This window comes from Tursiops truncatus, chromosome 1 (genome assembly GCF_011762595.2).
Source record: "Tursiops truncatus isolate mTurTru1 chromosome 1, mTurTru1.mat.Y, whole genome shotgun sequence".
Classification (NCBI taxonomy): domain Eukaryota; kingdom Metazoa; phylum Chordata; class Mammalia; order Artiodactyla; family Delphinidae; genus Tursiops; species Tursiops truncatus.
The window spans coordinates 48541458-48556921 of NC_047034.1; the positions used below are offsets into that span (position 1 = coordinate 48541458).

The following is a 15464-nucleotide window of genomic DNA, read 5'->3' on the forward strand; positions in this document are numbered from 1 at the left end:
TTTCATCCACAGTTCACGGAATCCCATTGTGACTCCCTTCTCTGATAGAACAAAGATGGACACTTTAAATACCCAGAAACCCAAACAGACAAGGAGGAGTTAGCTAGAAGGCTGACAACCTCTGAGAAGAAAACCTGCCCAGAGGCCAAGCTGGGGTTCTAGGAGGGACACTTCCACACACCAGCAATCAGGCCATCTGAAACTTGCAGCTACCATTTCTGTACAAACAAAATCGAGTGACTTTGTCTAAGGTTGATAGTTTTGAATATCTCATCTCCTTTTATCAAAAGTTTGCTGGAAAAATTCTGCATCATTATTGCTCCTACAGATATTTTTTTTTTCTGGATTGTAAATCCAAGTGTGTCCTCAGGGACAAGGTTGCTGTAAAACTGGCATCAGAGACCCATGAAGAAAGACAGGTTTGGATGTAGATATTTTTAATGTATCTTTAAAAATGTAAACCCAATAACTTTGAGAAGAAAAACAAAAAGGGCTGGTGGGCAAACCACCTAGTGGCAGTGGTTGAGAGCACGGGCTCTGATCCAGGCCTCCAGGCCTCACTTGCTGCGTAATCTTGGGCAAATGAGTTAACCTCTCCACACTGTAATCTTCCCAGCTGTGAAATGTAGAAAACAAGCATGCATATCTCTGTGGAACTGTCATGGGGAATAAATGCCAATGATCCATGGGACGCACTTAGCACAGGAATCTGGCACATAGTAAATACTCAATAAAATGTTGGGTATTTATTAACCCTACTGACATTAACACTAGTGCTAATACCTAACACGTTTACAAAGGGTTTTCATACATATTAGATGATGCTAGCCTCACAACAGTCTCGCAAGGGAGGCAAAGCAGGGCAGGTGACCTCTGCCTCACACCTGAAGACGCTGAGGCTCAGAGGGGTTACAAAACCAATGCAAGGTCACATAAACATCTGGCAGTGTTCAGGTCAGACAACCAACAAGGGTCAGGAGAAAATAAATGGTATTGTTAGAAGGAAAAAACTTAGCTGCAGAAATTCAATGTTGAGTCAACTGAAATTAACCAGATACTAACAACTAAGATGTATTCATGGCTTACTATGTGCCAGACATCGTTCTCACATATTCCATGTGTCATCTCATCTGATCCTCACAAAACTCCTCTAAGATACACCTTATAGGTAAAATTCCTATTTCCACTTTAGGTTTGAGAATTCTAAGGCACAGCAAGGTCAAGTAACTCCCAGAGGCACGAGCAAGGAAGTGGTGGAGACGGTACCAAGATTTGAATCTAAAGGCCACATTTTTAACTATGACACTCTAAAATGCTTCCAAGCAGGGACTGGTAAATCCTAAACCCTAAGGTGAAGCTTTCATCAGCTGGGCACTGGACTACCTGACGTCTAATATCACTTCAACTCCTACGATCACTTCAACTGTCCACAGGAAAGAAATAAAACATTGTCTAAGTGAGTCTCTGAAAATGACACACAGTGTGGACTTTGCAGAAAGCAAGATGCTATATATCCTGGCCTAACAAAGGCATGAAAGAGGCATAAAGGTGTGTACAGATTTCAGCAAAGCATGTGACAAGGATATCTTGCACAATATCCTTACAGGCAAAATAGAGAGCTAACACCTGGCTAAAGGACCGTTCAGGAAATGTGAGAAAAGCTGAACAGTCGATGAGCACTTACCAATGCACTAGTAGTAAGCAGAAGGGAGGTCCCCAGTTCTAACCATATTTCTATCAGTTACTTGAATGAAAGCATAAGGCACATGTCTATCCGGTCTGCAGTTGATGTAGCCCTCAGGGTAAAGAGCACGCCCACTAAACAGCAGGGTCTAGAGGCAATGTGCGATGGAAACCACCTAAGTGTTGGAGTCAGACCACCAGGGTTCAAGTTCACTGGTGATGACCTTGGGCAACCGAATGAATCTTCTTTAGCCTCAGTTTCCCCATATATAAAATGTGGATAAAAATATGTATAGAGTCTGAAGTTTATGGATGTTCAGTGAATGTTAGTTCCCTGTCCCCACTTGAAAAGGATGTCTACAGGATGGACTGCTGGACCAGAAACAAGAAGATAAAATGTATTTGAAATAAACACGGAGTCCTGAATTCACATTCAACAATTAAATTGAATGAGAAGAGTTCGAGGGAAAATTAACTCTGTCATCAATTCACAGTAAAAGATCCAAGGCTTTAAGCTGACGACAATCTCAAGTCAAGTCAGGATACCGTTTCTTCACAGAAAAAAAAAAACTTTAAAAAATTATTTTAATTTAAATAAATGGGGACTTCCCTGGTGGCACAGTGGATAAGAGTCGGCCTGCCAATGCAGGGGACACGGGTTCAAGCCCTGGTCCGGGAAGATCCCACATGCCGCGAAGTGACTAAGCCCGTGCACCAAAACTACTGAGCCTGCACTCTAGAGCCCACGAGCCACGACTACTGAGCCCATGTGCCACAACTACTGAAGCCCACACGCCTAGAGCCCACACACCACAACGAAGAGTAGCCCCTGCTCACCGCAACTAGAGAAAGCCCAAGTGCAGCAACAAAGACCCAACACAGTCAAAAATATAGTATAAATAAATAGATAGATAGATACGTGTGTTAAATGCCAATGTTAGTAAGCACTGTTCTAAGTTCCGGAACTTATAGATAACGGCCCTTCGCTTGTAGGGATTTTAAACCAATACTAAAGCTATGTGGTAAGTGAGTGTTATAAGAAAGTAATAAACTAGGTGGCATATGGGAGCCAGAAGGAGGGAGTTGGCCTTACTCTGCTGAGAGAAATCAAGGAAGGCTTCATGGAGGAAATGACCTCTGAGTACAGTCTTAAAGCCAGGAAGTCGGGGTGGGGGGAGAGAAAACATTCCAGGCAGAGGGAGCAGCAAGTACGCAGGGATGGAGGCCTGGGAGAGGATGGTCCCTTCAAGCGGCCCATTGGAACAGCTGGAAAGAAGGGCATCATGGCGGGTGAGACAGGTTGGTGCCATGTGCAGAGGGGATCACAAGAAGCCCTGTGCAACAAGCTAGGGAAACTGTGTCCAGTTACAAAGCAAACAAAGAACAGAACCCAGACAGGAGCTCAGACTTTCTGACTCTATCTAGCCTCTCTACTTCTGCTTCCCTGTACTGTAGCTACTAGCCATATGTGGCTATTCAAATTTGAATTAATTAAAATGAAATAAAATTTAAAACTGAACACTCCGTCACGATAGCCACATATCAAGTGCTCAAGAACCACATGTGGCCAGCAGCTACAGCACTGGACAGCACAGGTAAAAACATACCCATCATCACAGAAAGTTCTAGCCAATAGCACTGCTCAGTACCATAGTACCATTAAGTGAACAAGAAGTAGATTCGGTCTGTGTTGCTTTACAGAACAGAAACAGGAAAACAAACAAACAAATGGGTGGAAACTATAAGGAGGAATATTTCAGCTTCCTACACTTTAAGTTTTCTAATGGAAGAGCACCCTGACACTAGAAGCCTGATGGCCGTCTATCAGGGTGATGGAGAAAGAGTTCCAGTATTGACTTAATGCTCTTTGGTTAGAATGTTTATGTTTCATCATGGTAGCATGGCTGATGCACTCACACAAACAGATATCTGTAGCTCTTCCACGTGAAGTCCTGTCACAGTTGTACCTAAAGGATACATTGTCCTGATGGCCCAGCATCCCAACATCCCAGAATGTGGGAATTTTCTAACATAGTTAGCATTTTTAAATTGTGATCCATGGACCGCACCTCCATGAAATTTAATGCAAAATTGTATGTGTATTTTTCAGGAAAGAGGCGTCCACAGCATCACTTGGATTGCAACAGGATTTGTGATCCCGATACAGAAAGCAAGAAAACACTGTACCAGGAGGACGTAACTGTCCCCATACCCCAAGAACAGTCACCTAGATGTCATCTACACAGTCGTTCGGGTCAGTCCCAACTCTAAAGTTCCACGGCCTTAAGCATCTAAAGACCATCACCCTGAAATGAACAGTTTCAAACCAAACATCCTCTGATCTTGATCAAGGAGAAATGAGATGGGCGTATAAAAGAGCATGGAACAGTCCAAAGCACAAAAGTTGGGTAATTCAATCAAGTTGGGGAAGGTGTCACCTGTCAATCTCTTGCTGAGATGCCTATTGGAGACCCTCTTGGAAATCTTGGTGGTTCATTTTCAACGTGAGCCTATGGAACCAAGCACACCCAGTTAGATGCAATGCCAGCTTGTCAGCTGGAGAACTTGCCCACTAAATCTAAAGCTTGCTGAGCTATTTAAAAAATAATGACTTTGTTCTAATCACCACCTGACATTATGACAACTGTACCAGGATCCATCTCCAGGTCCTACAGTATTACTAGAGTTGAAAGGACTCATTTCTAGAACAATGCAGAAATTCCTCTATTATCTGGTGTAGCTGGAGAAGAAGATTTTGGTTAATTTAACAAAAAAGTGATAAAGAGCTACTTTATATAATCAATATGGATTATAATTTGCAGCAGCTCTGAATACAATAAAGTACACACACCATTCAAGCCATGTTGACATAATGTAACGAATGCTTCATTGGCCATCATATTCAGAAAGCACTACAGCATTCTGTGGTACCTAGGGGCCATCCGTATAAATGTCAATTGTCATTAAACCATAGATCTCTGGGTGCCAATTAATAAAGAGTTTTGTACAACCAAATGCCCGATAACAACAGACACCAAGTACTTTCTGCACAGCCTGTGTTGGATATTATAGAGACTAGAGCGACCCTTAGCAAGGTTCAAAAGTAGGTGAAGCTACTTTTCCAACCTCCAAATTCCCATGTAATGACCTTTCAATCCCCTGCCAGCCACCCAGTGCCCTCACCACCTCCCAGCATTCTCCTCTTCCCCTACTAAGGCTACGCCTGGTCCTACAGGTCCCAGTCAGTGCAACACTAGACACATAACAGGCACTTCACCGATGCCTGTGGTTTTAATCAATAGCAGCTGATTAATTCGATCATTCAACAACAGTTTACCGAATACTCACCAAGTGCCAGCATTGCGCTAGGTGCTGGAATTAAATGCGCATGTCCTTTGCCTATTCTCAGAACAGGCTGCTCTCAATTATAAGCCCAGAAAGAATAAGAACTAACTCTAAGTGGATAATGTCATATACTAGCTTACTATGTCCCTGCTCCCAAGATCATCTGCATTTTGGTAAAGAAAGTCTCAAAGACTCACTACCTGAACCCAAAGAACCCCTGTTAACAGCAAGGCTCCAGGCTGTTATATGAGAGAGAGAGAGATTTAGGATGGGCGCTTTGTAAGACTGGTCTTCTCTAAAGGCACTGCCAGGCATAGCAGTGGTTCTTGAAGTACGGTTCCAGGGCCAGCAGCATCAGTGTCCCCTGAGAACTTGTGACAAATGCAAATTCTCAGGCTCTACTTCAGACCAATGAAGTCAGAAACTCCAGGACTGAGGTCCGGTAATCTGTATTTTCACAAGCCCTTCAGGAGATTCTGAGACACGATGAAGTTTGAAGACTAACGGTAGAGATGAAACAGACAGAGTCCATATGTATGACTTCAACACAAAGAAGCTAAATGAGGAATTAGCCTTGATGCTGACAGAAACCACCTGCTGGCAAGGAACATCTCTGACAGAGCGGAAGCAAAACAGTTCCCAATAGGACACAGCTGGAATTGCCAGGACGTCAGCGAGTGACTGCTGAAAATCCATTTCATGCTTTTTGACTCCGACCAGCCCCGTGACCGTGAGGTGTGGAAACTGAGAAAGGTACAGAACGTTTGCAACGCTTCAAACCTCCAACTGAGCTGAAGGCTGGGAAAGACTTGAGAGCACGAACTTCCTCCTCACGCTGGTGTGCAGAGGCTCTCCTCTGGGTCCCTGAGGCCACTCCCAGCCCCCTGTATCTCGGCTACGGAAATGATACCAGACTCTGATTACTGGCGAACCTCAGTTTCTCACACTGACCAGAGCACTTCTCCCTTCTAACCTGTTACCCACTGTGTGGCCACATCCTTTTCATCTCCCCTAAAGGGGAAGAGGAAAAAAAACAGGACACCCCACTCCACCGCCACCTTCTGGCTTTAACGACGCAAGCCTTTAGAAAGCCAGTGCGTACATCTGAAACAGGCTTTCCAAATTCTCACGAGATGAGGCAAAACAGATGCAGCAAAAATGCAGCAGGACCAAATGCAGCCCCCCCCCCACCAAAAAGAAGCCTCATAATTATGCAGAGTTGCAACAGAGATTCAAATCAGCCACCTACAGGCACAAAGGCCACACTCGGCACAGGAGGGTCCCTCCCTGAAGCCGCTCACTTAGCTGGACCACAGGAGCCTAGAGCTGGAGCCTAGCCTGGACTTACATCCCCAAGCCCCACCCACCTGCCTCTGGGATGAACTACTTTACAAAAATGGATTCATTGCAGGCCTTAAAACAAAACAAAAAAAATTCAAAAAGGCTGAGAGTGGAACTGTTCAGTCCTACAAACTTAGAACTCAAAATACAATAAGAAAAGAAACCCCTAAGGGATAACCCACTGCATTGTCAGGGACAGGGTGGGGTATGGATTGGATAACAGACACTTTTTAAAGTCATTCAGTGCTGTTCTCCTTAATCTGGCCCATTTCTGCCTCTTAAGGATATACCTTCTAGCTGCTCCTTGCTTTCCAGAGAAGGGGACATAGGGGCTCATAAATAGGGTTAAGAGTTTATAGCCAAAGACCGGCCAAAGGTGTGGGGAATGAAAAACTCAGTAAACATTCTTGGGGTGCTCAGTGACCAAAAATACACCATAGACAGCGCACTGAAGTAGGCTTAACGCATAAGAGGCTGCTCGGTCGGAGGAACCTAAAAACTCTGTGCTGTACTTTCCGTCCTTAATTAAGGGCAACGCTGGCAACAGGGCTGGTGAACCTCCACCGGCCCTCTCTGCGTAGGTTTAGAATGTTTGGGAAGAGAAGCGTTGATAGAGGTCCCTGGCATTTTTATCCCTCTTTGAAAGGACTGCTTTAGAAGTCACATGGTGATGGGGGGCGTGATACACTAATTTAAGTGTCTGCTCCCCACTCCAATCCTATGTGAATTCACACTGGAATTTGAAATGAAGCAGTTACAGAAGCCTGCTTCTTAGCTCAGTGGCTCAGCATTTATCAGCGTGAAGACCTAGGAGGATGAAAGGATTCAGAGTGACAAGTGCTTGGGGACATAAATATCTTCTAGTTAACCACATTCTCTGAATACAGGAGGGGAATGGCTGCAAACTGATGGGGCACCCAAATGTAACAGGACTGGGTAGGAGGCAATCATTACAAAAGCAGCAAGAAAAAAACGATTTAAAAAGATTCTTCCCCCCAGCTACCCTTCTCATGTGTCCCAATCCCACCGCAAAAATATAGAGGACTTAGAGAAAAAAGTTGATTTGTGAAGTTGGCCCTCTGCAAGAGATCTTCCTCATAACCAAGAAGAAGATGAATAACCTTCCTTTTCCAAAAAGCCTAGGAAAAACCCACACATATAATGAATTATTCACAAAGGCTGAACCTAAAAATGAGAGGGAGAAATATAGAAAGATGAAAAGGGCGGAGGACTGGGCAGAAAGAGAAAGTGAAGAAAAGGACCTGGTCTCTCTCTCCCTGAATAAAAGGGTATTAATTACCGTCACGTATAGGTTCCCCCTTTTAATGTCTTAGTGGTCAGTGATAAACAAAATTAGATCAGCACAGTTGCCTCTGATGGGCTGGACCACATGCTGGCCTTGGGGAGCTGCAGCCTCCCAGGCAGCCCTGCAGATGACAGGAGGGAGGCTACTGATGACATGATAGAACACAGAGAGCCAGAGTCTGCAAGAGTTCTCATAGTTTTGCACATCTTGACTGCATTTTATTTCAACTAAGAATATGAAAATGGAAAGAAACCAGATGTTCCTATAAAGAGGGGGAAATGCAGCAGAGTTTGAGGGGGGGGAAAAACACCTACATTTTGTATAGCAGCAGCTAAAAAGAGATAAGCAATTCTGGATCGAGCTACTAATCCCAGAGTCTAGATCTTTCAAAAGAAGATAAAAAGAAGGCCTGGTTTGTGACCACCTAGAGGGGTGGGATAGGGAGGGTGGGAGGGAGGGAGATGCAAAAGGGAAGAGATATGGGAACATATGTATATGTATAACTGATTCATTTTCTTATAAAGCAGAAACTAACACACCATTGTAAAGCAATTATACTCCAATAAAGATGTTTTAAAAAAAAAAGAAGGCCTGTTCTCGTTATTTTCTTCCTCCTCCTCCTTTAATTCATAGTGTGCCCTGCACCTAGCACAGGGAAAGCAAGTGGAGAGAAGTGGGGAAATAATGACATGCAAACCAACAGACAACACTATCACATCCAAGATATTTTTGTCTCCATCCTCAAGTCATTTCATTTCTGTCAAACTCCTTCACTCCAACTAGCATTACAGGCTGCATCCCAATTACAACTGGTCCCCAGGACAAGTCCTAGCCTGGTTTCTGGAAGAAACATTTCTCACACCTTATTTCAAGGGCAAAGCCACTAGGCAACATGGAGATTGTCCTGGGAGACTCAGAAAATGAAGACCTTTATCCCGCAACATCAGTGCCAGTTACAGTCGCTATCTGTTTCACTGCCTCTGTGCCCAGGTACACAGAAGATGTGAAGACTTTCTGCATTATCTGATCACAGGATATAATTACAGACTTCGTTCTTGTTAGTTGCCACCCTCTGCCCTAATCAAGGTGCTCTGACTCATGAGCCATTAGAGTTACATCAAACCTGAAATTCCTGCCAGGATTACTATCTTTCACAGTGCAGTATATTTATAGGCAACAGAACAGGAGAAAAGTATATGCCATAATGGGAGATTGGGGAACTAAAGCTTTCAGTAATCTTCAGCAAAATCCTCCAAAAATAATGGATAATTGACAACGGGAAATTCTCCACAACAAAGCACATAACCTCTGACTCAAAGCCAGAGCCCTTTGGGGCTATAAAGAAATTCTCTGAAATAAGAAATCACGAATGAGTATCCACAGGTTCATTATAATGAGCTTCATCAGCTCAGTGGCTACAAACACATTTGATCTTCCTACTTTAAACCATGTTCATTTCCACATGAAACATGTGCTCCCCTGCTGAGATAACCCACACCGTCAGTGGGGGAGAAATCTCCCACTGCCCCTCGATGGCACAAAGTCAGACATGCCATTTCTTCCCTTCATCCTCTAACCTGGAAAAGTGCAAACGCGTGGGGAACATCTCACCAACCATGAGGGAGACCCTTTAGGTCCACAGGGCAACTGGGCCTGGGCACAGAAGGGTTAGAGCCAATAAGCTTATGACACAGTAAATGCGGGGTGACATTCACAGCAGCCGATTCCCTGAGAAAAAGAGAACCCTTCTGTTAGATCTATTAGATGAGCAAAAAAGAAAAAGAGGAATCATATAAAATGTAATACCACATTTTAAATCAGATTAGCATTTTCAGAAAGGTTATGGCACCCGCTGCAGAAGAGATTGCCATAAGAAAATAAAATTATCTCCCTGTGCAGATGTAGCTTCCAAGAAAAATGAAACACATTCAGAGTGGGCTGTTGACTTGCCACCATTTTTCTTGCCAAATCTAGGTTATCCTATGCATTTCTTCCCATAAGAACGAGATCTGCCCTGTTAATAACTGGACGAGGTTATCACCACCCCCAACCAAGTCAGAGAGTGGCAAGTCTCAATTAAATCATTCCTTCTGTTTAACTGATCTTTTCAGGCTAATCTGATTAAAGACCAGTATTACGTGGTGTTCAGAGACCACTAACACAGCACACAGAAGTACATATTATCCCCCTAGTTCTACAGTGACTTTTTGCAGCCAAGAAAAGATGTATACATCTCAAAAAGTGTACTACATGAATAATCAAAATCCTCAAGCACGTTGCATATGAACATGACAGTTCAAAACAGGTCTTGACATGCGTCCTGAACCTTCCTTTCTGTGAAAATCTGGCCCTTACGTAGAGCACAGAAGTACTTGCCAGGCGTGAACAGGCATACTGAGCACCTGAGGATCTTATTAAAATGCAGATTCTGATTTAGTAAATCTGAAGTGTGGCTCAGGATTCTGAATTTTTTTTAATGGAAGTATAATTGATTTACAATATTATATTAGTTTCAGGTACACAACATAGTGATTCGATATTTTTATAGATTACATGCCATACAAAGTTATTATAAAACATAGACTATAGTCCCTGTGCTGTACGTTACATCCCTGTGACTTGTTCATACTATAACTGCTGGTTTGTACCTCTTAAGCCCCTTCACCTACTTTGCCCCTCCCCCTGCCCCTCTCCCTTGTGGAAACCACTGGTTTCTTCTCTGTATCTGGGATCCTGAATGTTTAACAAGCCTCCAGGTGATGCTGGTCTTTGCTGTCTGTGGGAGACAAAAGCCTAGAAGACTTCGTTCACCTAGAACTAAGATCCCTCCCTTCTGGTATGCTGAAATTTCTGAAGGACTCTATTAATAATAATAATAGCTAGTGTTTGCAGGGAATTAGGCGGTGTTCTAGGAACCTGACATATATTAATTCATTTAATTCTCCCAGTAACTCATTATTACCATCCTTATTTTACAGATAAGGAAACTGAGTCACAGAGAAATGAAGTAACTTTTCAAGGTCACAGAGCTGGTGAAGGAACTGAGATTTGAACCCAGACAGCTTAGCTCCCAAGCTTTACTGGTAACCAGTGCTCACACTGACTCCCAGTAAGAAAAAGGAATATAATTCCAGAAAGGAATTAGAAAAGAAGAGAGGTGAGACTAGGAACTGATATGCGGTATTAGAGCAAACGCAGAACCCACAGAAGCGCAATGTGTCCACATGGTCACCACCAGAGGGAATATATATTAGTCAATTACACTGTACAGCCAGGAATAAACAGCAAACATGGTGTGTTTTAAATTTGCGAACAGGTCTCCACTACACACCTTAGCAGATGCTCTCCAAACACTAACAGCCTACATGCTGTGGAAGCACTGTGAAACTTCCAACTATGGGGATGGAAGAGACCACTGGGACGGGGCTCAAGGCCAAGGCACTGAGTAGGATGCCGAAATCAACTCCCTAGTCTCTCCTTTGAGTCTCTTTGGTGCATTCTGGCCGAAGACAAGGAAAGAGCGCAGTGAAACCCACAGTCGCACCTTGCGCCGCTCGCAACTCCTGCTATTCTAGGCGGCGTTTTTGCAGCGGAAGAGAAAACGTGAAAAGCGGCGAACGCGTGGTGTAGGAAACGTGCTTAATTTCCCCTCCCGGGAGCCTGAGCCCGGCCGGAAGTGCCCGAGGTGCTGAACCCCGGGGACGGTGGCGCCCAGGCCGCGGGGCAGTTTCGGTGGCGCTGTCCGAGGTACCAACGCTGGCTGCGGGCACACTCTGCCACCCGCGCGGCGGCTGGGCGGCTTTGTCTACCGCCGGGAAACGGGAGGGCGCCTGTCTAGGTAAACAGGCCCCTAAGAGAGGCAGCACCTGGTGGGTGGGAAATTTTACAGAATTGTAGAAGATGGGCGGGCGGGGAAGGGGGTGCCGCTGAAGAAATCTCTAGGGACCTGACTAGAGCAGTGTTCGCAGCCGCAGCACGAAAACACAATGAGAGCCGTCGCTTTGTGCAGCTCACCGGCAGGCGGGACTGCAGGGACCGGACCCTTCCCCCTCCCCAGGCCCCCTCACCCTAGGTAGGTTTAACTCTGGTACTGTTTGGCCCCAGGACCATTCTGTGCGGGTAGGAGAGGGAGGGGAGTGCAGGGAGAAGGGGAGAAGAAGCCCAGCCAGCGGGGGCTGTGGGAGGGTTCGAGCAGCAGCAGGAAGAATATCTGCCTAGAGATGCTCCTCCGTTTCTAATGAGGGGTACTGCCTAGAAGCACCACGAGCCAGCCAATCGCCATGCTGCTGAGGCAGGGAACTAGGGAGGAAAGAGGGGAAGGCCAGAGACGAGGGTGGGAGTAGCAGGGAGATGCCCAGACCCCGAGGGGAGTGAGCCACGAGCCTCGCTGCTACTAGAGACCCAACGTGGCTCCAGCTGTCTCCCTGCTGCACACCTGGAGGGTGGGGGAGGGGAGGAGGGAGGATGGGGAAGAAGAGGAGTGGCCTCGTTCGCAGGTGCATCCCTCCCAAGAAATCCCTCTCCACAAGCATCAAAGTCCCATGTCTCCAAGCCTACCCCCACGTATAACACCATCCCACGGGCTTGCTCCCTACTCATCCCCCTCACCATCCAGCAACCCCCAATTCCTAGAGACCTTGCCAGACGCCCATATTCTTAGTGAAGAAAGAGGCAGTGAGATGCCTAATCAGCAGCCCACATTTGGCGCACTTCATTAAACCTGCAAAGAATCTCTCTCTATGCCCGTTCACCCTGACACCGTTACCATCAGAGATTCCCCCCACCAGCTCTTTGTGGAGAGCAGTTCCTCTGGAACTAGGGAGAGACAGACTGCGTGCACACCTCTGGGCTCAGCTGATGCAGCACCCCGCTGATGCATTCAGGCCCAGCAGATCTGCCTGGATCCTGGGCACTAGGAGAGCGCTCAGCTGATGAAGCATTAAGAGGCAGGAGTTCCCAACCCAGGACTAAGGAAAGGATGGGCCCTGATGAGCTGCTCTTCCATGGCTGAGAAGAGAGCCCGAACTCTGCGTTGTCTGGGCTGTGTCATTAGAGATTGCCTCCCCTGACACACTCATTCACTCCACTTCCACTGGAACTTAAACTCAGTCCCCAGCAGAGTTAGCTGGGTCCCAAGCCAAACGCCTGCGTTATTTATCCATTTGTCAACTTGTCTACAGGGTTTTGGTTCAGAGCTCTTGAAGCTTCTGAACTGATAAATCCCCTCATGGAGTCTTGACTTTCCTACAAGCTGATAGTGTAGGTGTCTTCCCGGCTGGTGGGGATGGGGGCAAAGGGGATGGCTTAAAGGGAGGGAAAAGGGGGGCTGAGTATGAAAGAAAACCCAGAGATTAGGGGCAACCCATTCTATGCAGCTTGTGAAGGGACTAGGGGGCTGAGAATCGAATAAAGCCCAGCCACGAAAGGGGCAGACACCACAACACCACGCACCCAGGGATGCTGGAGACTTCCACGTAGGAAATATCAAAAACCAAAAGTCTTACCTTGCAAAACACTAGTGCCCACATCGGTTTCTACAGCACCAAGCTTGCCTCTTAGGTGCACCAAAGTACAGAGTGCACTTCAGCAGAGGCAAATCGGCACCAGGAAAGGCATGGGGGTGCAAACTCCATGCTACGTTTCCCCCCTTACCCGAAGAAATGCAAAGGGGGGAGAGGGGAGCGATGGTGGGCAAGAAAGGATATGGCCAATCGATGAGCTTCTTGGCGTATTTCCTGACAATGTTATCTTCTCCGAAGATGAACAGGGATCTGTTGACGGTGAAACAGTTCTGCCGGACGGGAATGGGGTTGTACAAAGCCATAGTCCGCGCCCTCTGCGCTTTCGACTGCTTGTAGGCGGCCGCCGGCCCGGAGGCCGGCACGGGGGTTCCTTGCCGGTTCCTGCTCTGGTCCGAATCTCCATCTCCCGACCCCGGCCTGCCGACCACCGCCTCCCCGAAGCGAGCCATCCTGAAGTTTAAACAGACAGAATACACACAAAGGTGATCGTGGCCGAACACCCGCACACAGCAACAAGCAGAAAGACACACGGAGTCTCAGAGCCGCATCCAGACGGACACGGGGACCACCGCCTCCGGGGAGCCTCGCGAGCTCTTCGGAAAGGCGGCAGCAGCAACCCCGCCGCTCTGAACTGTTGAATCTAAATACAACCTCTGCGAAGCTCCATTCCTCAAGGAGGAAAAAAAGGGGGGAAGAGCTTGGGTGTGCTCAGTTTCTGGAGGCAATTTTTTTTTTTTTTCAAAATGCCAGTGTGTGGTGGCGTTCAGGGACTGGAGAGGAGACGGGTGGAGTAGGCTGCTCTTCAAACATAGCTCCTCTTCTGGCAGACGCACCACCTAGTTCTGGGAGAGAGGCAGGCACCGGCCCGCTAGGTAACAGTTTGGTAATTTATTGGTGGGGGGAGGGGGAAAATGAAAACAAAAGAACTTTTCAAGAAAAAAAAAAGACAAGGACGAGGTTATGGTGACATGCTTTATAACGCCAGCCCCCGCAAGTCCATCTGAGAAATCCCACAGCCAAGACTTGGGTCTTTAAATCTGCCAGCACAGACGCATCCAAAGGTTGAGAGACAGAAAGGGAGAGAGGGGGGAGAGCGGTATTGAGGTTGCTGCGTAAACCGCAACGCCCAAAATATCAAAATAAGAAGTCGATCCAACCGGAGAGGGACAAATGACTTCAAAGCTCCTGCGCTTGGGAGAGAAGTTGAGCAGCATCCAGAGAGCCGCGAAGCCCGAGTGCCAGCATCCGCCCGGAGCGCTCGCCGCCGCCGCCGCCGCCGCCTCCCCGGATCAGCATGCAACAGCGATCCGCGGCTGCGCCGGTGAGAGGGCGGGAGAGCGGGAGCGAGCGAGCGGGCGGGCGAGCGAGCACTTGGGCGAGGGAGGAACAGGTTGCAGCTGAGCCCAGCGGTAGCCTGGCACGGGAGTTGTCCAAGGACCGAACTTGCTCACTACCGACTCAGTCTTCCTCTTCCACCCTGGCAGCCCCACTCCGAGGAGCAGAGGAGAAGAAGCACGAGGCCAGGAGGGGGAGAGCGAGCGGAGCGCAGAGGCGCAGTCAGGCGCGTACTGAAGAGCCAGGAGAAGCGGGGGCGGGCCTGGCGAGCTAGGGCGGGGCGGGGATGGAGCCGGAAGGACCCGGCCAACCGCTGCAGGAGGTTCCTGGGACCCGAGGCTGGCTTGGGCTACTGATCGATGTAGCCAGAGGGTAGCGGGCCCCCTCTGCAAAGATCCAGGCAAGAATCGCCTTTCCCCAAGTACTGCTGAGAGGAGACAGCCTGGCGCAGCTGGCGGCGCGGCGGAGTCTCCGCCTGAGAGCCGAGGCCTGGCGGGGGCGCACACGCACGCGCGCACGCTCTCGCGCCTCCTGTCCCCGCCGAGAGGCGCCCGCCGGGGCTGTGCCCCGCGCAGTGACCGGCGCGCCGCCGCCCTAGCCGGGAGTCGAAGCCTTTGCGCTCTACGCGCCCTGCGCCGGGGCCGGGTCGCCGCGCCTCCGCACCTCCCAGGCTCCGAGAGCGCTGCCCCAGGGTTTCCGCAGAGAAGGCAGCACCCTCTTCTGCCCATGTCCCCACTTAGCAGGCTGGAGGTCCCACGAGGGACGCTAGGACCTCTGGGGGCTCCGCACTCTGGTGTTGGAGCCAGCTCTGGCGGGAGCTTCTGCACCCCGCCCCTCTCTAAAAGCGATCTGGGACGACCTCTTGGGTTTGGCTCTAATAGAGCCCTGTATCTCTGGGATACTGAGTTCCGAGGTAGTGAGTTCTAGGCTAA

The 15464-nt window shown here is 48.0% G+C and overlaps 1 protein-coding gene across 1 annotated transcript in view; it reads right to left on the bottom strand.

The window, feature by feature from the left end:
* The window catches only part of CACNA1E (calcium voltage-gated channel subunit alpha1 E), a 296790-nt gene extending 282828 nt beyond the window's left edge, over positions 1-13962 (bottom strand). Inside the window, exon 1 of the mRNA XM_033853854.2 lies at positions 13381-13962. Within this exon, the coding sequence (XP_033709745.1) occupies positions 13381-13646 (266 nt within the window). The 5' untranslated portion in view covers positions 13647-13962. The remainder of the gene's footprint in view (positions 1-13380) is intronic.
* Between the last annotated feature and the right edge of the window lie 1502 nt (positions 13963-15464).